The sequence below is a fragment of the Hippoglossus stenolepis genome, chromosome 3 (genome assembly GCF_022539355.2).
Source record: "Hippoglossus stenolepis isolate QCI-W04-F060 chromosome 3, HSTE1.2, whole genome shotgun sequence".
NCBI classification, from domain to species: Eukaryota; Metazoa; Chordata; class Actinopteri; order Pleuronectiformes; family Pleuronectidae; genus Hippoglossus; species Hippoglossus stenolepis.
In genome coordinates, this window is record NC_061485.1 from 23399741 (window position 1) to 23424348 (window position 24608).

The window sequence follows — 24608 nt, forward strand, 5'->3', positions numbered from 1 at the left end:
TGCATCATTTCATGGTTTCAAAGTGGTAATTACACTCTCAGGGTTAATTGGTCTTTTTAAACCTGCTGAACCCGCCCATGTGAAGGCTCGAGTGTAGAAACAAAAGCAAAGACTCAAAGAGTTTCCAGCACAGCACCGGAGAGCTGCTGTGTCCTGAAATCAAGTGTGTCAGCTTTAAAGGTTGTTCTTGGCCTCTTCTGAGACCTGCAAGATAAAGCATGAAATCCCCACTGCTCCTCTGCACGGCTGCCTGTCAGAATGGAGAGTTGTGTAGCTGAGAGAGCTGGGGACAGATGAACTCACAGACTCACATCCCCCATGGTGCACTGCTTTCAGATATAGCTGAGGGCTGTGACACACCTATACTGTGCTCCAATACATATAGTATACAGTATAAAAGCTGGGAGATGCACGCACACACGCACCAACACACACACACACACACACACACTAACCTGACCACACACACAAAGGAAGCCCCTGAGGTTGAATCTGACCATCTAACACATTACTGGTGAAAAAGGGGATAGAAAGGGTCCATTCCTCCAGCAGCGCAACACAATTTGGTGGCTCCCCTGGCGCTCCACAGTCCCGCTGTGTGTTTGTGGGGGTGAGTGTTTCCATGCTTTGGTGGAAAATCGGTCCACTCGCCAACACATTGGTAAAAGGCGATTTCCGTAATCCGAGAGTATAAGCCTTGCTGTACAAATGGGCGTAAGGGACTTTGTGTGAGTATATATGTGCGTGTGTGAGTGTGTGTGTGTGTGTGTGAGAGAAATGCCAGCAGAAAGCTGCACGTCTGTCTGGGAGACTGATAAGAGGCAGCGAATGAGGAGAAGCAGCACAGAGCTGGGAGCACGATGCCTCCATGTCAAACTTGCTTTCGGTTGTCTGTATTTTTGACAGTTACTGGTTGTAATTGCAAAGTGGCTACATACATGTTCCCTGTGAGAACTGTAGAAATGTAAAGCAATGAAAAACTGAATTGTTAAGCATCCTAGTGCCACACTTATAAACAACACATAATAAACACAGAACAAAAATTATTTTCTAATAATAATTAAGACATATGGTCAGAATGTATGCACCTAATGTCATCTTCAGACCAGTTGTACGCACCTTTTTCTACGATGTATGGTGCTTTAACATGGACACACGTCTTGGATGATCCAAGTGACCATTTTTGATTGGATTTCTCTTCCCCGCTCCTTATGCAAATAAACACTAAAGGGCTGAATCTTACTCAGAATTTTGTCACTATCAAGTTGTTCCTTTTTTTCCCAATACAGCGCCACATTAAACTCCTGTATCAGCCTGTCTGCGTCACATGCTTCACCTGCACTGTCAGCAGCTGCAGGAGTGACGCTGTGCAGGATTTTATAACTGAACTATATAAGCAGGAGACACACTTTAACTTTCTCTGACTGTTTGGAAATCTGATGTTTTCACATCACAGATAGATGACAAAGAAAGGCCTTAATACCAGAGAAATGAGAAATGTGCGTCCTGTTCGCACCGCGCAGCGTCTGTCCTGCCGGGCTGTGACAGGCTCTCACCTGGGAATCACACACAGTGGACCGCAGTAGAGGAGGTTATAAAACCTGATCAGAAAGACCAATCATGATAGAATCCCCCGCTCTATATGCAAATAAACACGTACATCATCCGGTTTGCAAAGATGAAATGTGTTTAAAAAAAGAAAATACAAGATGCGCTGCGTTTTAACAGACTGCAACACTACTGAGCCAACAGACTGGGATCAACGCACACAAACAAAGTTACAAGAAGGCTGAAATAATTAAGAATAAGTTGGAGACAGCATTTCAAAAGTTTATAAAGTTTCTCTTCACTCAACAACTCTCAAAAGTCCATGATTTTAAAGGGAGTCTGGTGATATTGCGTAACACAAACATCTGATGCTTACAAGAGCATAAACACAGCATTTGCATTACATAGAAGCAAATGGTGATCAGACACCTGGTAAAATTGGTACCAGGTGTCCAGGTGACCGCCGAAAGCCCACGGTGCAGCCATTGTGACGTTTAATCGATGTTGCGCATGTGCAACTCTCGTCAGAGATGAGAAGACAAGCAAGATGCCTCAATCATTAGCTATCTCCACCATCAGCTCCGGGAAAAAAACGGAAAAGTAATCATCAAATAACCACCTAAGTTAGAATACAAACGTATTTACTGAAAATAATGGCGAGTGAGCCATCTCAATTCCTTCTCATCTCTGTTCAAAGTTGCACTTCATGAGTGACGGCTGTTTGTACATAAACACTCAAATGAAACTAGAAGGGTACTTGGAGAGTGCATAACTCCACCAAGGCTGATTGACTGCTTTATCACCATTTTGCATCTATGATAAATCTGAATCATTATCCCGATCCGAACCAAATTTCAGCTGCTCATAAGTATTAGCCCATGCCAGAGTTTTCTCATGCAATTTCTGCATTATTACTTGAGAAACTCACAAAGATGTCAAAAAATGTCCTCATAATGTTAAAGACAGTGAAAAAAAATCCAAGATCTGCCAACTTTAATGAATATGCTGAACGAGTAAATGCTTTCCTCCTTGGTCCCACCCTTCCACAAGGTTTCAATAAAATGTCTAAGTGCCAGACAAAGAGCAGTGAAAACATAAACTCCTTAGCCGAAGTAACATATTCTTTCTTTGTTGCAGAATACCAACTCAATCAAATTACCTGCTTTCATAACATTCCTTTTAAGCTGGTTTAGACTCACTTAGTACTGATGTCATGAACACTCACCAGTGCCAATGAGCTGTAAACAACAAAGATATATAAAGTCCACCAGGTATATAAACCAGTAAAGAAACAGCACTGAAAGAGGAAAAATCCAAAGTAATCGTTCTTCTGTTTTCCAAGCATGAAATGTGTATTCTGTGTTTTCCAAGTAAGAATTATTTTTCATCTGTCTGCCTGTCTGTGGTTCCCTGAGGTCAGCAGACAAATCGCAGGGCATCATGATTTAAATTGAAGAGCAGAGCTTATCATCTGCTGGTGTGCCTGATATCAAATACCAGAATATTGAGTCTCTTGGCCTCATGGTGAAAGTAAGCGGTATTACAGTATATCCCCCTCTCGGTCTCTCCTGGTCTGACTAAGTACTTGGAAACAACAAATGGCGGAGGTGGTCTACCCCGTCTTTCTATGAATCTCAATTTTTCTCTGCAAAGACAAGTTATGTGAAAGTTTTGCTTTGCAGCAAAGACCAAAAATATGCAGTCACTTACTCTGACAAGCATGTGAGGGAAGGGGCCTCTGGAGTTTTCAGGCACATTGATAGGCGGGATGACCCAGTCTCTCTTCTGTCGCCTCAGCCCGTTGGCAGAGGAGCCTCTCTGATGTCTTCGAGAAAACTTGATAACTCTGGGTTGGGATTCCCACATTCTTGACAACATTTCTTCGATGCCAACCTGAAAAGAAAAAGGCATACACATATATATATCATTTCATCCTACATTTCGCATTAAATTACTTGCGCATCTTATCATTTCGAAGAATGCAATTTGGCCATGACAGGCTGGAAGATGAATCTATAAAGTGCTGTAAAATGACACGTTTTCTCCGCTCAAAATGAAACTAAAATACTGGGTGTTATGCTGACAATAAAACCCATTTGGGAGAGTGACAGAGAAGCAAACACAAGGAAGCACAGATAAACATTTTTCTGAAAGCTGCTGCATCACATTTCATGAGGCCCTTGGCAAGACATGTGAGCCTGCCCTTGGCTTCTGTCTAAGAAAGTGAGACTACCCCTAGGCTACATGGCTGGGTTCTGTCCACAGAGGTGTTTTGTTGTCTGCATCTCTGAACAGATTTTTTAAGGCAGACAACGTATTCTCCGTCCTCTCTGTCCACACGGAAAAGAAAAAACAAGGTGACACTGATAGAAGCCTATCATCAGATAACCTGGTATTGATGAAAGCAGTGGGAGACAACAGTGAAACGTAACCTTGACCAGTGACGGACCTCAGATTCTCACTCTCAACACATTTGAATATTTGAGCTGACTCTGTATCTTGTGCTTTTTGTTTTTTGTTTATCCCACAGACTCTATATAAAGATGGACGACACGTCTCCACTTCCTCCCCCTATCCATAACGCTGCCATCTTGAGCATTTGGAGTCTGCATGGTGGCGATCTGGGGATGGAGCTACAGCAGTGAGGTCACACCGATACATAAGCTCGACCAATCACTGCCAGTCTCACCCCATGTTATAGCATCAAATTACTAATTAAAACTAAAATTAAGCGCATTTGGACAAACAACAGTGCAATAAGAACTATCTACAATTACAGAAACCATTATTGAGAAAAATGTATTTGACATGTATTTGAACTTTTTAGAGTGGTCCATGTCCCAATGGCTAAGATGGAGGAGGTGGGATATATAACCTATACTGCAGACAGCCACCAGGGGGGCAATCAGGACACTCTGGCTTCACTTTTGGGGAGCAGTCATCCATCTTATCCCTCTATGGAGTCTATGGTCTGCCTTTCTACATTTATATGTGCTGTGATTGGTTCATTCCTAATGAGTTTGTGAGGGTTCACTCATCACTGTACCACATCTGGAGAGAAGTAGTGACACTTATTGTGGGTGAGTCCCAAAAAATCTGTAATCTAAACAACCTTCTCCCCTCATGAACATAGTGGCCGAATTAACAACGACTCTGGAACCCATTACATCAACAAAAAAGGTTAGCTTACAAAATTAGCATTATGCTGCTTTATGTGAACAGCTTGGATTCAACATTCCTGGCCTGAATTATTGTTCCAGTCAGCCCCTGGTTACATTTACTTAAATGTGGACTCTCTGAACTACTGTACTATTCCTCAGTCCAGAATGAGTCCCTGATTTGTTTGCATGTGTGCTACTTGTTAGTTTTGATGCTAAAGTACCTGTGAACATCATAGGGATGCATTGTATTATGGGTAACTGTTCTGTAGGAAGGAATGAGCTGCAGCTGCAGAGAGAAGTTTGTCTTCTTACTCATGTTGACAGGTGAAATTAGGGTTAGAAGGTTGTGTAAAAGACAAGTGTTTTTCCCCCAATCCTCTATGGTGTCCTCCTGCGTAAGATTGTTCTATTGCTGTAATCCACCTAATCCTATTGTGGTCTCTGCACCCAGCATACACACATTCACTGGCAGCGTGCTGCTGTCACATGAAGCTCAGAGGAAATCCTCCTGCTTATCCCACCTGGACGACGTCATACAGGCAAAGTCACACAGGCGTGCACACGAGCCACAAAGGACATGTCGCCATGCCAAACACAGGCCGGCGGTTCATCCTATCAATATACACCTGCTTTGCCTGTGAGAGAGGCAAGCGGTAAGCCACACCTGAGCAAACACAGTGTATATTTTTCGTCTTTTGTTCTAAGTCTTTGCACATTCACAGCTCAGAGGATTGGACCACGAGCTGGGTGCGGGTCTCTGGACAGGCAGGGCTGTTGGTTTATCTTGGCAGGAGCACGATGAGGGGGAGTGGGGCGACCGGAGTGGATGGTCAGAGGACAGAGAGAGGAACGAGGGGACCAGATGTGTTTCCCAGATAAGATAACGTTTGTTCCAGCTCCGCTCATCCAAAACACTCACAGGTACCAACTGGCATGAGGGAGACGGGGAGCGTGCCAGTCTCCTCCATGGGCAGCAGGTGGAATTAGTCTCTGTCTGTGAATATGTGTGTGTATGGGTGTTTGTTGACGTTTCTGTGTGTGAGTGTGTGTGCCGGCAGATGCTTCTTTTAAAACAAACAAGTATGTAGGGGTAAACGCCACTCTCTGGCAGATGACTAATCATCAGGACTGTCTGTTTGACAGTTACGAATACAGAAAACATGTATGACTCCATGAGCATGGTCTTCCTCATCTATGCTGTGCTGTTACCATGATAAAGTCTTTATCTGCCTTACTGGCAATCGGCAGAAAAACACAATGGCCGAATAGTGTCTCTATACGCCAATCAGCCTGCCGAAGAAGGCGGTCCATCAGGTCTGGCGATATAAAGGTTGAAGTGTCCGATGGGTTCGTCACCGACATGCCTCTGGAAATGTTGCCAAAACAGAAACCAAGCCGAGACACGGTCAGGCAGAGAGAGACATGGAGACAGACAAAGAGAGGGAGACATCTTTCATTGTAAGTCTGCATGTAGATATATCGACATAGTGGCTCAATGCGGACTGTCACTTTTCAAACAGCGAGGCAGATGACAGGCTGCTGGCACTGTGACAACACGAGAATTACAAAGGAGAGGAGGAGAAACTGGAACCTGCTTTCTATGGGCAACCAGGAGGCGAGGTGCATGCTTGTGTGCACATATGGGAAATACTGTGCCCTGGCATCGATGCAAGCATGTGTACACGCGTGCAAATGTGTAAAAATAATGCATGAACATATGTGCTGGTGTATTTGACTGTGCATGTGCGATTCCCAGTGTGTGTGTATGTGCATGAGCACATGACAGGAAATCGGTTAGTGTGGCCCTGACGCGCCTGGGGCTCCTGAAACCCAGAGGCAGCCGGGGCCAGCTGGCAGCGCTCCGCTCCCCGGCAAACCGCGCATTGCTGGGGCATTCTTCAGGCCTGTGACACCGCGAGCCCTGGAGCTGACATCTGGAGGTTATCGGTCTGACAAACAGGCAGAACAATACAATAAGAGCGTGTGCTCATTGCCCAGTCTCTGTTCTGCAGGGCTCTGAAATCATTTGATTTAGGTTTTTCTAATGTTACTTTTGTCAGTCTTTATTGTGCAGGATGTCTGTGATAAAAAAGACACCAGTCTTTCTTCAGTAAGAAGAATGTTCTCCTTTGAGATCTTTTCTCAACCCCTTAAGTGAAGAAATATAACATTTAAATCTAACTTTGTATTTAAAAAGGATTTAACGTCTAGTTGCTGCAGTTGTCTGTTGTGGATTTTCAACATAATATCGCTATAAACACAAAGATAAGCACAGAACAAAAGTGCAACCATCAAATTCTGCCTGTGTCACTTTTCAATGACCATCAGACCCAAGGGTACCAGTTCCGACCTTGCTACTGGCCTTTGCTGTAATCTACCTTGAAGAGGTCAGGCAGTCTGGTAAGAGCGATGTAAATTTAAAAAAATCAAATGAACACTAAAATCCGCTCTGACAAGAAGTCGACTCCAAATCCACCAATGCATAACTGATGGACCCTACACTGGTGGAGAAGGCAGACCAATGTACCATGAAATCAGCACAAGTTGGAGAGCACTCAACGAGAGGCGCTACCTGTGTGAGACGTGATAGCCTGAGTACATAAACACAGCGGAAAAGGGCTCTCCAGGCCAATTGCTGCGGTATTGTACCCTGGAAAATTAAATAGTAAAATGAGCCGGCCGTCCACGGAGCACATTCCAAGTATGCTAATTTCTGCTACTAAAGCAGAACTGTGAGAAAGTAAGCCAGTTATTAAAAGCTAATCAATGCACTCTCACTGGTGCTGTACAACAAAGCAGTAGAAAGAGTAGGAAGCCACATTATATTCTGTGTTACAGACAGTTTATCCGAGCAGATTTGAGCCGAGCACACAAAGTGTTACAGTGCAGCGTCTCTCTGTTCACATTATCTGTCTCTGCACAGAGCCAGTGAGCAAAATGAGTTGGTGTTTGAGCTGACTGTCTTTTAATTCGCCATTGGGAAGAAGGGGAAATCCTGTGCTGTTTATATTCTCCGCTGCTGTTGCCATGCTGATTACGCAGAGATACGTCGCGGTTAGGTGATGCGATTATGATAACCTCCTCTCGAAAATAACTTCTGCCTTTCAGAACAAAGAGATGAGCTCAGATAACAACGACCCAGTACGTTTAACGCACTGGAGAAGGAAAATGGGCCAGACTGTTTAAAAACACTGCACTTCACTGATAACGCTGTTTTAATTTTAATTCCCAGGAATCATGCAAAGTCATTGGATTAAACAGCACATTAACAGGTTATTATGTTATACTGTATATCAAAGAAGAACTAGAATTACTGCCTTGCAGCTATAATCCTTCGCCTACCAGTCTGTCCAGGATCATATAATAAATGTACTGTATGTAGTGCAGACATTTAATAAAGTTTATCTGTGACCTTTTATATATAAGTCATAATTTTACCATTTTACCTTATTAGACATTTGTTCTAGCCTTTATACGATATATTTACATGACAGCAGCATTAAGCAGGAGAGGAGGAGAGAGAGCACCAACCTGCAGACTGTAGGGCAGCTAACTAGCTGTTTTGCTGTCTCTCCTAAATTGTGGCCAACGAAGCATTATGCATTGGACCAATATGTTGGTGCTAGTGTGACATGTATTGGCAATCATACAAATAACCTTCACGCTTTAGCGGGAAAATATGTGCTCTGTGTTTTATCAATTAACAAACATTCACACTGAAGGAGTAAAACAAGGACGGCTGCGGGGAACAGAACCGACAAAGCCTTCTCTGTGGGGCAGTTTGACAGCAGGACAGAGACTCTGCTAAAAGAGATGTTTCGATACCAGCATCGGGAATGCCTCCGATGCAGCTGAAAATGCCAGTTCAGGCATCGACGAGTGCGCAAGTCTTTACCGATCCGATACCACTTCTTTAAAGTCTATTAGTTTCCAGATATAGCTGCAAATTCCTTCTACCAGAAATAATTTCCTCTTTAACTCTCCAAGTACAGTTTCGCTGTACTGCTATCTGTTTTCAGATCGGCAAAGAAGAAATGAAATGATTTTTCGTTGGCTACAGCTAGCTTAAGTATCGGCAGTTTTGCAGTATTTCACACTGGAAAGTTCCATAAGTAAAATGGCGACGTGTAACATATGCAAGATTTCTCTTTCGATGGGTGGCACTAGTGTTGCCAATGACAACGCTGGCAACAGGCCATACAATAACGAAAGCTGTCATCACTTCTAAACAGGGTTAGTGGCATTCAACTGTTAACATACAATTTAACATGTACGTTTTTAATATTTTCAAATGCACTGTGTGGGATTGGTACTCGATATTGGCTTAAACACAATGTCCAGAAATCTGTATATCGGAACTTCTCTATCTGCAGCTCTGCTTGGAGTCATTTTCTGCCTTCAATGTTGAGGCTTGTTAGTTGAATTTTGATTCAATTCAATTCCGGAGAGTAGAAAATGTAAGAAAATAAATAAACTAAATAAGAAGTCTACAATAAAACTATAATCACTTGTAAATGTCACCCTTCCCACTCAAGTCATACCTAGTTGATGTTAGAAAAAATCCTTTATTTGATGTAATTTTAATACTTTCAATGTTGGACTGTACAATATGAAGCAAGCACCAGATATAAACAATATATAAATTGAATCAATCACCAACCAAAGTTGTTTTTCTTTGGTCCTTTAAATAGATGTTCCGTTGTCCTGTTGTCTTTACAATTAATTCCAATAATTACATCCTTAATGACTCTGCTCTTAATGAAACAAGTATTTATTTTAATTTCCTCCTCAGGGAGTATCAGCAATTTTCCACTCAGGAGACTGGAACTGTAAATTCTACAGCCGTACCTATTTATCTGAGGGGAAAAAAAGATGACAAGAACACAGGAACAATGGCATACTCTACTGTACGTGTAAAAGCTGGTTTTCAAATTTCCATGTGATTAGAGAAAACACATTTATTTCTTGTTCGATTATTGAATCTTTCTCTCTCCACAATGTGGAGGAACATAATTATACGCCCAAACTACATCACCTGGTACTCGCAGTCTCCGTCGGAGTGGAACATTAGCTCAATCAATGTCAATTATTTCCCAGTCTCCATTATTGCACTGCGAGGAGTGGGCAGAATTTTAATCCCTACGCTGCAATTGCTTTAGCTACACAAGTCCTGGGTTTTTTGTCATGATTATAAACATGAGTGAACATTAAGCCCAGTGGTGTTCAACAAGTAGTGCAGGGAAACTGGTAATGGGTTTGTCCCTCAACAAAGTGCAGCCTGGTAGTGTAGTCACTAACAGTGGTTATATATATGCTGTATTATACAGTTCGCCTTGTGTACTTGTGTAGCCTCTGTTAGCTAATAGAGCCTTGGTAGAGAAACATGTCATGTCTCATATGTCATATATTTCATGTCTCTCTTCTAACATGCAAAGAAACACTGCATCTTAAAGTGATGCTGCAAACTTAAATGTGTTGTTTGAGCGTAACTATATCAAAAGACTATAGAAATACTGATTTCATAACGCAACCCGGTGTTTCAAAATCTTCTTGGAGCTTAGACCTACATTTGTAACGTGTCTCAGCCCCACGTTCTCAGGCAGTTTTTGAATTTCCAGGGAGAGACACTCCACCCAAAACTCAGGGGTGAAGATAGACTGTAACTGCTGTCCACGTGCTGTATGTACATGCAGCATCAGGGAGACTCAGGGAAAAGTGTCCTTACTGTAATATGAAAGGAAGGACTCTGAGAATAGGCAGTGTTACTGTTCAGAGGATTTTGCTTCATTACATTTCACCCACTTCATATTTAATCTGTTTATTAAGTCTTTTTGCACCGAAAATTGAAGCATGTCTAATCAGAAGAAAAAACTGAATTGGGTTTTAATAGCTGTGTACTGAAGCCAAATCCAGTTTCAAACTCTTCTCATCAAATCTAAATCCTCTTTGAATAATTTCTTATCAAATATAATTAGTTTTCACTTTCAACATTTACAAGTAGGAAAAGTTGAAAATAACAAAAGCAAGGATCTGTGATCATCATTTGTTGGCTGCTGATTAGGCAGAAACACTTTTAATTGGCCACCAAGTTTTAAAATATTTAACTCTACAAATATGAGATGATACAGCAGATGACACTGTGTGAAATGTTGATTAAATGCATCTCATACACTAAAGTAACAAGTGATACCTACGTATTACTAACTGATCCAAATACTGACGTCCTGATGCAGAATTAGTAAGCCGATCATCTTCAAATATTGTTATAATATGCATCTGGACATGATGCAATTAGTAAGATGATCTGTGGCTGAGTAGCCATGCAGAGAGCACATTAACCAGACAATAGTAAAACACATTATTTTAGCCATTGTGGAGTAAATACTAATTTGCTAAAGCCGACAGAAGCCTTTTATGCCGGCGTTTGTCATTTTAACCAGCAATCAGCGCTCGCTAAAAATGAGCTGCCTGCTGCCTTAATGTCTTCTAGATTGTCCTTTGCTTACAAAAAAGGAGCAAACAAGAATTATAAGATTTGCCAGAGCTTTATAAATGCGGTACTTAGCCAATCAGGAACCAGATCCCAAATTAGCTATGGTAATCTAAAAATAAAACAACCTAATTACAATCTAGCCATATAAAATGATTTCATTACAACGGCAGAACCGTACATAACCTTACCACCAGCGTTTCCAAAGAATTTGGGGGGTGAACGTACACAGATTCCGATTGATAGGTACAAAAGAGTGAAAGCCAAGTTCCCCTGTGAGAGAGAGAGAGCTGCATCGCTGCCACTTGCGGGTACACTCACAACTGCAGCTGAAACTATGAAGTCTGACTGTGTGGACAATAAAAACTTTATGGACGGCCGCTCAAGCATGCAGCCAGTGGCGCTGCACACTGCGATACAATGCAGCAATCCAGCAAAACGGCAGGTTAGAGATCTATTACGTTAATATGAGAAGTGTCACAAATAATTTGGTTTTATTATGAAATCATGGCAGGACAAATTAGAATATAGCAGGTCGCTGCTGCCTGGGTAATTAAAGCGAAATACTGTTTTTTGAGACAATGGCCAGATGAGTGAAGATAATTTCTAATAATGGTAAAACAGACATTTTAGTGGTAGAAACCCGGTTAATAAAATTGAATTATTTGATTATCAAGTCATGAAGAATAATTTCCGTCACTTTACCCCTGTGATGTACAGTAGCATTCATCGAGTTACGTCAAGTCTAATTACCTTTGTAAGTTGTAGAGAATGGGGGTGTCCAGCCAAGGCCAGCTTAACGGTGGTCTCCCAGATGTGTGGGTCATGGAGCCCCCGGGCCGTCACCATGAACTGGACGGGCTCTGACAGGTTGGCCACTTCCTGCTCTGCATACACCTCCCCGTCAGGTCTCACACTGAAATTGGGGTCGCTGCTGACAAAGCCCACCTCTCTGCTGCGCTGGCAATCCTCAAACTTCACTGCAGAGACAGACAGAAAAAGGGCAAAGGGGGGGAACAAAATCAGAAAGCAGCACAGTGAGATTTACTCCATGAGGTATTCGCAAATCCTTGACACATCTGGCAGGCTTAAGATTAACCCGCATCCATCACGACGTATCTTGAAATATCTCATCCCCTCTGCTGTCAACTGTGATTCCCCGCTTTGACGTCTTTGGCAAAACAAACTACTTATCTGTTCCTGAACCAGAATACATGCGAGGGAGGGGGGGTGGTGCTAATTCTTTCTCATATCATTCTTTCCCCAAACTAGACGGATAGCAATGTCAAAACAGAATTTCCCTTGGCTTCTCCAGGGAAAGCATGAAAAGAAGGTCTAAAGCATGTTAGGCTGACTGGGCCAGTGGCGCTGCATGCTTTGCTGCCAAGCACACGGAGCACAGTCTTGAATGACATTTGGAAATTTCTGCTTGACTGAGACAAAAGAGAGAGGGGTGTGAGGAATCTCGTGTTTGCACGTGAACACACACAAACTGCTATTTAGTTAAGTCACACATGTGTCTGTATTAAAAGTGTGGGAGGGTGGTTTGGGTACAGGGGGCATGTGATGTCTGATGTCTTTACACTAAAGGGTTTGGACGACGAGAGAGAGAGAGAGAGAGAGAGAGAGAGAGAGGGGGAGAGAGAGGGGGAGAGAGAGAGAGAGAGAGGGAGAGAGAGAGAGAGAGAGAGAGAGGGAGAGAGAGAGAGAGAGAGAGAGAGAGAGAGAGAGAGAGAGAGAGAGGGAGAGAGAGAGAGAGAGAGAGAGAGAGGGAGGGAGAGAGAGAGAGAGAGAGAGAGAGAGAGAGAGTGTTGGACTGCTGAGTGCATCAGTGCAGATTCTCCAGTGACAGCTGACATGAATACACCAAACAAAACAGACTCTCAGACACGATCATTTGGAAAATCCTTTCATCCCATTGCCAAATTTAATCAACACTCGATGAATCATTATCTTATGATTCAAAGCATGATGCAATGACATCACAACACACACATGCACATACGCACACACACACACACACACACACACACACACACACACACACACACACACACACACACACACACACACACACCACCTCTTGTCTCCCCTACCCCCCCCCCGAGTTAAGATGCGTGTGCTCTGATCTCATCTCACAAACTCTGATGCCAAAAAGACAAACTGATTTCATAAACCACAGAAGCAGCAGATCTCATGTTATGAGCGATGGCGGCATGACTTTTCTCTCTCCCAAAAATCCAGCATGACGAAATTCTGCAAAGCCAGCTTTTTATCAAGCCATCTATTTAATTCATCGCCCACTATCCTGTCAAGAGACGCTCCCAAACAACGGGCTAATAAAGAATTAGATCTCCTCAGCCATTGCAGCTTAGCATCCCACAAATGAGGCCACTTGTTTTCAACCTCTGAGTAATTGCATGCGTAATGGGATGGATGGTAAACACAGTTTTGACAATGTGCGCATCTGTCTGTGTTGGCAAACGCAATCCATATTTTCATTGTAAAAAAAATAAACCTCAGCCCCGCGGAGGACGTCCTCCTGTGAGTGATAAGCTTTGTGCCACATTATGGTTCTTCCTTTGGGGATCATTTATCAAGGCGTGGGGAGGGGGAGGGGAGGTTAACATTAGGTTGTGACAGCATGACACAGACCTGCTTGAATTGTCCACAGATGAATTGTGATGGCAGGCATGTATTATGTAAATGACTTCAATTAGCCTGAACTGAGCAGGCTAATTGTTGTCACTTAGAGACAGCTCTCTTGTGGCGCAGCTGGAGAAACAAGGCGTGTGTGCATGCGTGCGCGTGTTCCCGCCTGCGTGCACATACGTGTAGGACTAAGTTCAAAGTACAGCCAGTTCGGTAATGTGTCTTCCTCACCTCTATTAGTTCTGATGTTAATTCTGCAATAAAAACCAGCGAGGTGTCTGTGGGACTGTCTGCTGCCTCGCGTGCTGCGGCGGTGCCAGTTGGCATGGGAACTGAGGTGGTCTGCAAGGCGCCGCCGCTGTGCAAAGTCTTTGTAAGAGGACGGCTCTCCGTTTACCATTAGCACCCACAAGAGTCTGGGACCCTGACCCCGATTCCTGACACACATATTTAGTGCTGAGGTATTCATAAAGGCTCCGCTATTCATTAAAAATCCTGTTAACAAAGCACATTCAAATCAGGTGCTGGGATCTCATCTGACACGCTGCTGAATGGAGATGAAAGCAGAAGGAGACGCTGGGAGTAGATACTGAAAGAGAAACTATGCGCGGATGTCTGAGAGAGGGAGATGGTGGGATAAAAGAATGCGGCAGATAAGCAGCAGATACTGTGCTATGCAAAAAAAAAAGATATAGAGATATATCACAACATTTATAAGACTAAACACTAATTGGAACAATTTTAACTGCCTTATAAAAAGTTTTAAGACAAGGAGAGATAATGCACAAACAATGCTTTGGAGTCTATTCACTGCTGTCGCATCATAGAGAAAGAAACAGTGACACTGTTGATGACTAATCTGAGTTTATTTCTTGTTATTGTTCTGCAGCGCATGTAACTTCTTTTGTCATCTTACGCTTGGCCAACTGCAGCTCCCCTTTGTATGAAAAATTGATCTTGAAATGAATAAACAAAGATGAGGCTCTCGGGCATTTTCTGAGCTGACGGCCCTGAAGGTCAGTAAAACCACAGTCCTTCAACTATGTCATAATCAAGAAAATCACATCCATATTTTACCGCAGCTTCAATCAATGCTGCCACTGGACTTAATCTCCTGGTCAGCCCCTCTGAAACACCACAGACAGAGGGCAAGACTGAGTTCTGCATATAATAATTTCACAACCCGACACATCGTGTAGCGTCTGTATTCATTTGTCGGTGCACATCTTATTACAGACAGTATTTATAGATGCTCAGATTCAATGATAATGTCTGACACTGACAGAAGGACATCCCAGTCTGCTGCCAGACATCTACAGGCAGCTTCATTCACCAGCCATCTTTTATAAATATTACTTATTTGTCAAAAAAAGCTTTGAACAAATTGTTTTTTTATTTCAACAACTCGAAGCCAATAGACCCACTCAGCCTTAAGTCACAACCAAAGCGATGGTATGGCCTCTCCATAGACTGTTATTCAAAGTTAGCTTCTTTCAACAAGTTTCTAACTGATTTAGAAAACACAGTACTTTCCAAGTAAAAGGAGAGTAACAATCTGCAAGCCATGAAACCTCCTTATAAGATATACAAAATCAGCATTTTGGACAAATGGATGCTCAAGTACATAAAGTCATACATAAAAAAGGATAAAATAAGAGAGGTTTGGCTAAAAAATGACTATAAATAAATAAATTAAATGTGTTTCAAGAACTGAGGTACAATGCAATTAAAAGATAATCTAATATGAAGTGAATATATTCTGAATTTATATAAAAGCTCATTTAAGTACAGAAATGATTCGTAAACAAGTAATATCTTGATTTATGAAGACGAAAAAAGTTAAATACACTCACTAGATAAAACTAAGTCAAACACACAAGAATAGGAATATCTTAGACAAGACATTCCAAAGTGTAGGTCATGTAGTAGAGGTGAGTCGTCAGACAGTGGATTCTGCAGATCTCCCTCTGAGTCGAGGCTGTTCCAGAGAAGAGGGGCCAGCTGAGTTTAGGGGCCTTTGTTGGGCTGTACGGAGTTGAAAGCTTTTTATCATATCCTGGGGCCAGGGTGTGGATGGCCAAAAAGGTGATTAATACAACTTTAAAATCGAATCTAATTGAATGGGGTGCCAGTGCAGTGAAGCCAAAACGGAGGTGATGTAAATCTCCTAGATTTAGTTAATAATCTGGCTGCAGAGATCTGGATAAGTTGCAGTTGAGTGACTGAGTAGGAATTCAAGCAGATAAAAAGAGAGTTACACGCAGTTTTCCAGGCAAGATGATATAAAAGCTTTTTAAAAATGCGCAGGTGTCTGATCTTGGAGATGTTTCTTAATTGATAATAACAAGCTTGGGTTGATATTTCTGCTGCGCTGCTCAAGTTTACAAGACCTTGCAGCCTACAGCTTACATGTGTGTAAAAAATATATGAAATGTTGTGCCTGGCTGGTAATGAGAACAAACTTCTGACTCAAAGGTCAATTTCCTTCCTTTTCCTTTCCTATATGGATGTCTGAATGTGTGCGTGTGTCCCTGAGCTTTACCTTGATGTGGAAAATATCAGGGATATTCAACCACCACACTGTGTGTGTGCACGCGCATGTGTGTGGTCCAGGCAATACCCGTGTTGTGGGGACATGAAATCTGTTTACACAGTCAAATTATGGGGACTTGTCTCCCTTATGGAGACAAAAAGCAGGTCTCCATAATGTAAATCATTGCATTTTAAGGTGAAGACATGTTTTAATGTTAGGTTAAGTTTATGTTTAGGTTAACGTTAGGGGAAGTGTTAGGGTAGGGCAAGTAGTAACCATGGTGAATTACTATAGTTAATGTAAGTCAATGTAATGTCCTCTGAAGTGATGCAGACATGACTGTGTGTGTGTGTGTGTGTGTGTGTGTGTGTGTGTGTGTGTGTGTGTGTGTGTGTGTGTGTTTACTGCATATGCATTCTGTTCTTCTATTGTGTAGTCTAGAAATGCGAAAATGTGCGTATGTGTGAGGCTCTGACTATGTGTGTTCCTTGATAAGATTATCTGAGTGAATACGAGTATGCATGCTCGTGTGTGTGTGTGTGTGTGTGTGTGTGTGTGTGTGTGTGTGTGTGTGTGTTGTGTCTCTGTGTGCCAGAGTGTGTCCTGCCATCCACAGCGGTGCTTGGCAGGCTGCTGAGGCTGGTGTCATTCTGCTCGGCTGCTCTTCTCTGGACTCGTACGGCAGAGAACATGCTGTCCAACAGATAGGCTACAGTGCAGCACAGACACGGCTACAACAGAGCGGGCAAGCAGCCGTGACCGCCGACCACCGAGTCCTCCACACACACACAGATGCACACACACAAACACTTATACACAGACACGCTTATGCCCTTTGTCTCATCCTGCTTGTAGATCCACAACAATACCCTGGAGGAGGCCAAAGCAGCTCTTGTATGGAAATATTACATGGGCATAATGCAGATGGCAGGTTGTAACTCTGTCTGCTTTGTGCATCCTCATGGAGCCTGCCTCCCTCATCCCTCTGCATCCGCCCACGCCTTGTGTCCACCTGTCGACCGTGCACACCTCCCCTCTTCTCCTCCTGTCACTGCCTCGTCTCCTTTACCGTCTTCTCTCGGCTTCCCCGTTCTCAAGCGTCACAGCTCCTCCTTTTCTTTCTGTCCTTATTTCCTCCCTGTTTAACCCTCCCCATGCACCTGTCCTCATCTATCCTCCTCCTCCTCCTTCTCCTCCTCCTAATCCCTGCAGACTGAGGCACTTTGTCCCCCATGCAAACTAGGACAGCCAGTCTGAGCCGACGGCACAGCCAGATATAAAAAATGGGCACCCTGAAGGGTCAGTTATTACACCTGTAAAAGTGAGCTGAGAAAATGGCACAAAATAGCGACAAGAGGACAAAAAAAAGAAGATATCACAACAAAGGTCAGGATCACGTCAGTTACACTTTATAGCTGGAAGTGATTCTATGATTTAGCTGATGTTTTTATTTAGATGTGCTTTCATGTAACAACCTTTTTTACTATTCTAACTGAGACCTCTCTTTTATGATTCTTGCTTTTATTCTGCATTTCTCATCTTGTGTTCATCGCTTCTCCTCCTGATCTGATCTGTTTTAATGAGTTGCAAAATGCTCGGTTTCTGTGATTTGGAGGGTTTATAAATAAAGCTACGACAGCTAAATATAGACCGCAAACAATCCGTAGCTAAATAGCACAGTTGTGAAGAAAAGTTTAAGTTAAGTGTCAGTGGGTTTAAACTTAGTGGAGCTGGTAAATAAATGAGACTGAGCACATGTATGCAGCTCCTTTTGTTAAAGTGCCATTCATCGCACTTGTGGCACAGTGTTAAATAAACATCCCCTCTGGTGCCCCGCTGCTTTCCTCAAGCCAACAGGAAAATCAACGCCACCCACACAATTTGCAAATAACAGTATTTTTGCCAGGCTGAGGATGTGACAGACAGCAGCACGGAGCCCACTGACAAGTAAACATGCACCGCTCAGATACAGAACATATGTAAGAGGCTGTAAAGAGTGGTGAAATATCTCAGCATCAACACGACTGGGATCGATTTTTACTTTGGACCGATATGTGCGCATGCAGCAATGTTTCTCAGCCTTTATACCCCCCACAGATCAGTCATTATCAATGATTCAGCAAGAAACTAATACAAAAATATTGTTTCAAGTCAAAGCAACAGCACCAGCAACTCTCTCTGTGTTCATTTACCCAACATAAGTCATGCACATTTAACTTGAGCTGTTTTCAGAGATCATATGAGGAACACAGCAGGAGATTGTCAAGGTCAGACACGGTCACAGACACAGGAAAGTGTTCAGAACATTCAGGCCTGGGGTGGCTCCTCAGGTAGAACATGGCAGGACATGATGTTTACATTCCGCTGCGTAAATCACATCTTTGCATACAGCACAACAACACTGGCGTCTGCCCTAAATCTCATCTTCTTTCCAAGTTGACATCTTCGTCTTCTACAAGTGGCACCTCTTTTTCGTACCGAGATATTTGTATTATTTTTCCTTTTTTTTCACGGTCCCCAGTTAAAGAAGCACTGGGATATAATAATATGGCTTTGAATTGTGGGATTCGTTAAAGTTCTGGTTATGTCCCAGAAGTTATAAGTCCACAGTGACTGTGTTTCATTATAAACTGCAGCAGTGGTTTAACCATTAAGAAGGAAAACTAAAATGCTGGGATGCATTTGTTTTTAAGTACTATGATAACAAGTGTCACTTGCAATAGGCTGAATCCTTTTTCACAGATAAACTACATCAAATGTAGCTCTGTGAAATGAGATAGTGAAGTATAATTTGCAAACTAAGGGAATTAAATCCCACATGAAACAAAAACCCAGAGTTCCATCCCCATAATGACAGGTTTTTAAGACCTAGAGAAACAGTTTTAAGATTGGATGCCAAACACTTACACGGATTCACACTAGTGAGTGTAATACTCCACTGTAAGTATTAATGTGAAAAAGTCTCAGAGTGGAAGGTCTTCGCCTGACAGTGACATTGTAGCAAAAATCAAGATCGCTTCAAGGAGACATTTGAGCTGTAATATTATTTTCACCAAGGAGAAGCAAAAGAGATGGGAAAAGTTTACACTTTACACAGTGGGTGGTGAAGTAGCTTCAGTGGAATGGGCGGCTGGCAAGTAAAGATGTAAAATCCATTTTCTGACATCTTCACTTATAACTATGAAGTGCAGCATCTTGTGAATCTGTAGTCAAACCTGGGGGCGCCCCATGCAGTACATCCCAAACCCTTGAAACTCCTCTGAAATCCAGCCCACTGTGCCCCCACAGGAATGCTTATAACTAATTCAATTTACATGCTGCTGTTTTTAAAACACTGCAGGTACAATGTGACTTTCCTAAAAAGGATCTTTTTTTTTTTTTTTTGCCGCAGTCGGAAATGAATTTCTCTGCCTCTGCAGTTCTCTGTTTTAACAAAAGCCCACACAGTTCCCTCTGACAGCTCGCCCTCACAAAAGGGAAACCACTGCGACTCAAGTGTGGTGTGTGTGTGTGTGTGTGTGTGTGTGTGTGTGTGTGTGTGTGTGTGTGTCGCTGTGTGTGCTCATGTATGCAAGGCAGCCAGAGTAAGAGAGATAAAGAGACAAAGTGAGAGAGGATAGGGACATTGGAGTGGGAGTGTGTGACACGAGCTCTTTGCATATACAATTATTACAGCTGATGTATAAATGGGAATGGGTGTCATCGACTCCCTGCGCCCTCGGAGCAGCGTGTGCGTGTGCGTGGGAAGACAAGGTGCTGTCAACCTGCATTTGTGTGCGTCAGCGCTCATGTTCCACGTTTTCAACACCACACGCTTGTTATCCGGTGCCGCTTCACTTACTGGGCTGAATGGAAACTTGTCACATTGTTAGTGCTCTGTCAAAACCATGTGGCCAACATTCTCCCTCTGCCATCACACCTCTGTTTTCCCTCTCACACCCCCCTTCCTGTGCAGGTAGAGTACAGAGGAAGAGCTCCTGCGTTTGAGCCTGTCAGGACCCAGAGAGTCTTTACACTGCAGATGTTTGTAACCACATAAATACAGGATGCTGTGTGGGCCACGTGCTCTGTGGGGGCTGTTCAAAGGTTGTCATGGTATTTCAATAGTTTATAAAAATGTCCCCGCAGATATTTGTTTGTCTGTGCACAACACATCACTCACACTTCACCACATTACACAGGAAGCGTAGCTCCACTTTACAGCTTGAACCTCAGTGTGTTAATGTGCTGCATTTGCTGTCCTGTGAGTTTTGGCCGGGGCACTTATTGGCGGAGCACTCGGGTTCTGCACATCCCCGGCCTCTGCTCTTATCTCTGCATTAGCCTGCTCTCATGGGCGCAGGCATGAGGAAGCTTGAGGAATGAGAAAGGGGAAAGAGGCAAGATAAAGAGGGAGAGAGGGAGCAAAGCAGAGCGGATGCAATTAAAAGACTGGGTCACAGATCGCAGTGCCAGGCGTCAGTGTGATTAATACACCACCATTCAGCCCAGGAGCTTTTCTACCCTCTGTGTGGACGTGTGTAGTGTGAGTGCCTTGTGTGTGTGTGTGTGTGTGGTGTGTGTGTGTGTGTGTGTGGTTTTTGTTTATGAATTAGTTATCTCCTAAGAGTACCACAGCTAGGGGGCACAAGTGGGTCTCGATACGTGCTATCAGGATTAATTATTTTTAAATGCCCAGTGTGTCTCCCCTCGCCTCACCCCTCACAGTCCCAGTGTGTAGGTTAACGCACAGTTGTCTTCAGGTAACAGAAACGCACGAAAGGCCCTCTCTAGAGCCTGAGCTTGGTTTGTCTCATTTTGTCAACTGTAGAAACACGGCGGTCTTAAAACCCTTTTCCACTGGTCAAAGAAACCCACTAACATCTGTTTTTTGTCTCTAATGGGAATGGATTTAATCAACATTCACCTCCGGGTCAAATGACTCCACAGGAGACACAGGTTTTTATCGCCTCTGACTCCAATTGGCTGTGAAGGAAACGAGACGGCCAGGTGAACACGCTAATGTGGCAAGACAGCAGAGGTGAGAGAGTTTCTCATGACGCACCGGGAGGAAAAACCGAGAGGCAAACTCTTCTTCTGGAAATGGGAAAGTAGTTGTGGAAGTGGAAGTTGTTTGAGACTTGAGTTATCATTTTACCACATGTATTTCACAATGATCTATGGATACAGATCCTCTCTCTCTGGTGTTGGGGCACAGAGCGCCAACCTGAAATTACAGTAATGGGCCTCTGTGTCAAATACATGATGTATGTTAAGCTGTTTGTGTAGGACTGACCATGTGTCCATACATGGACCGGACAAGGGCCGGCATGATGTGTGATCAGAGACTGCTGGCTTCCAAAAATATGTAACCTTTGTTCTACGAGACTGACTCAACTTTGGTAAGATTGTCTCCATATATTCTAAACAATGTATTCTACAGTGTTTTGTGCCTATTTGTGTCAGATCAGGTTCAGATCCATTTCCAGCCCTGAGGCACCTTTTTTAGAGGGTTTACCTGCATTTAAAAACATTACATGTCATTTGGCAGACAATTAGTGAATTCAACATCTATGAGGAGCCATTTAGGGGGTTCAGTATCTTGCCCAAGGGCACTTCGGCATGCAGATGGGGAAGACTGCGGATTGAACCGCCAAACTTCTGGTTGGAGGACGACCACTCTGTCCCTCAGCACAAACCCGGTAATTTGTGTGAAAGAGGTATGATATGGCAGGCTCCGTGGATAAGGAACTGCTCCCTATGTATATACAAAGGACTTTGTTACCTCCAAGGTCACAAAAACACAATGATTCTTAGTTTCAGGTGATTATACTGAAATAAAAACATATTTCTATCCTGGCCAATAGAGCCTGTGAAACCCTACACACTGACTGTAACTTTAAGGTCACGTCAGGAGTGACCTGGACAAGCTGGTTCTATGACTGAAATGATGTGTCTCTGTTATGTCCCTGAATATCCAGGTTGAGAGACATTTGCACCTACAGCAAGAAAAATACAGAGACTTCTGAGAAAACAATATGCACAACTTTGGACATTTAATTTACTTATTTCAGCTTGTGTTTATTCAAACCTGCATTAGGAGATGTATTCAGTGTTAAAAAAAGCCTGTTTCCTTTAATATTAGTGTTAAATATTTGATATTGTGTTGTATTTTTAAAAAAATATAAAAATAATAATTAATTTTCATAAAATATAATATAGAAAACACTTTAAATTAACTTTTTCAGACAATGAAAATGTTCACAATACCATAATACTGATAAATGTGGTCTCTATAATTGTGATATGAAAATTTCACACTGTTTCATCTACAGTGGCACATGTTTGTAAATGACCACAACTTTTAAAGGAAGTTATTGACAACTAGATAATGTTATATATGGATATATTTCATGTGTACTGTGTAGTGAACTTCAATGAATACCCACTTTTCTTTTCTTTTTCTTGCATGCCTTTTGGCTGACCGTCCCAGCCGCAGCCACCCACTCATTTCAGACAACGCCGAGTCAGTGAAATCTGGCTCCTAATCAATATCCGTCCTCGGCAGAAAATCACATCATGTCAGCAACACCTCCAAATCCCCCCGATTTAACTGGTGGCCCTTCTCTGAACAGTAATGAGAAATGTTCCTTTTAGAGACACAACAAGCCCACACAAACATATCAACTGATTCTTTCTTTTATTTCTTTCATCTGGCTCCCACTCACCAGACCTTGCCTTCAAGGCCTTCCCTTCGATTTAGCGTGAGCAGAGAAGAAGCCACGCTTTATCACAGCAATGTCTTTTTTAAGGAGGTGAAGCGGAGAGACTGCCTCAAGGCTACACGCTGTCTGTTATCTCCCAGTACAATATAATAATTTCACATAGCCGAAAGCGAGTTGATGGGACCTCAGCTGGGCCAAGTGACAAATAGGGGAATGTGAGCAAACTAGGGGCAAGGATCAGGGGACGAAAGCGGCTTCTGGGAAATATCTGTGACTCTCACTCAACCGTATAATGACTGTAATGAAAACCCATTATTCCACAAGTACGTTTTTTTGTATTTTTCTGCGATGAATCACATTGCTCCATATTTCGCATATTGCACAATGTGGAGAACAAACTTCAGATTTTATGAGCAAAACTACAATTTTAGACAATTTAATATCTCATTGTCTAAAATAACACTTTTTTATTACAGTAAGTGTTCTGGTGCAGAAATAACCTGAGTATAATGGGAGAGACATTTTGGCTGAGTGACTAAATGAGTCCAGTTACAGTACATGAGGCAGTCTTCAGCCTGTGTCCAGTGTTTATGACTGTAGCCGGTTATATTTAGCCTGGCTTGATTACCCTGGGAAGTGGCCTTAATAAATACTTTAAAACTAAAAACAGGCTTCCTCCCCCTCCTCCTCCCCCCCGCTCCTCAGAGACACCAAAGACTCACTCACAAGGTAATCAGCTTTTAATTTTCTCCCCCTTCTCCTCTTCCGTTGTCTCATTTTATCTCTCTCTCTCTCTCAACTGTCACTCTCCATCACCCTCACTCTCCGACTGAGCTGACCAGCAGTCCTTTCTTCTCTCTCTATTTTTTTCTCCTCTCCAATCCTTTTTCTCCGCTCCTTCCGTTATTAGCATAAAAGTGTTTGCATCCTTCCCCGGTGATTGTTTAGCCGCTGTGTTCAGCATCTTGATTTGATTCCACCACTATTGCCCTAATTAGGATTACAAATATACACTTAGACAGGAACAGGAATATCTGTTATGCCTGACAGGCTAATTTAGGCGAACGGAGGCCGGAGAGAACGGCAATGCTGAATTTGTGTGATATCACTTTGTATCAATAATGAGGTGTCTTATCCGAGTCTAGTGGAACTACACTTTCATTACATTTATGTAAATCGATGAGCGGGTTGTTTTCTTTGACTGAATAAAACAGCACGTTGAGCCTCTGACAATGGAAACATATTGGGCATTCAATCCTGATAAAAGGTGGAATCACAACAAGAAACGCAGCTCTTATCTTCTCCCGCTCTCCCTCTCCCTCTCTCCTGCCCAGATCATGTCTTCTAAAGCCAATGATTAGACTTAAGACAGATCTCCTTCATTATCCGCTGCTCTCATCCATTTCTCTCTAATCCTGTCTCTACTCCAAAGCCCCCTGGGGCAAGCGATAGGCCACGGCCAGCCATTAGTCTCCAGGCCGCGAGACCAGGGACAACACTCATCCATATTTTCCCTTGGA

The 24608-nt window shown here is 42.9% G+C and overlaps 1 protein-coding gene across 3 annotated transcripts in view; it reads right to left on the reverse strand.

The window, feature by feature from the left end:
* The window catches only part of cdh4 (cadherin 4, type 1, R-cadherin (retinal)), a 210489-nt gene that overhangs the window by 64098 nt on the left and 121783 nt on the right, over positions 1-24608 (reverse strand). For all 3 annotated transcript variants that reach the window (XM_035152798.2, XM_035152795.2, XM_035152796.2), the window contains exons 4-5: positions 11953-12179; positions 3259-3441 (exon numbers count right to left, since the gene is read on the reverse strand). In XM_035152798.2, coding sequence (XP_035008689.1) covers positions 3259-3441; positions 11953-12048 — 279 coding nt within the window. In that variant the 5' untranslated portion in view covers positions 12049-12179. The remainder of the gene's footprint in view (positions 1-3258; positions 3442-11952; positions 12180-24608) is intronic.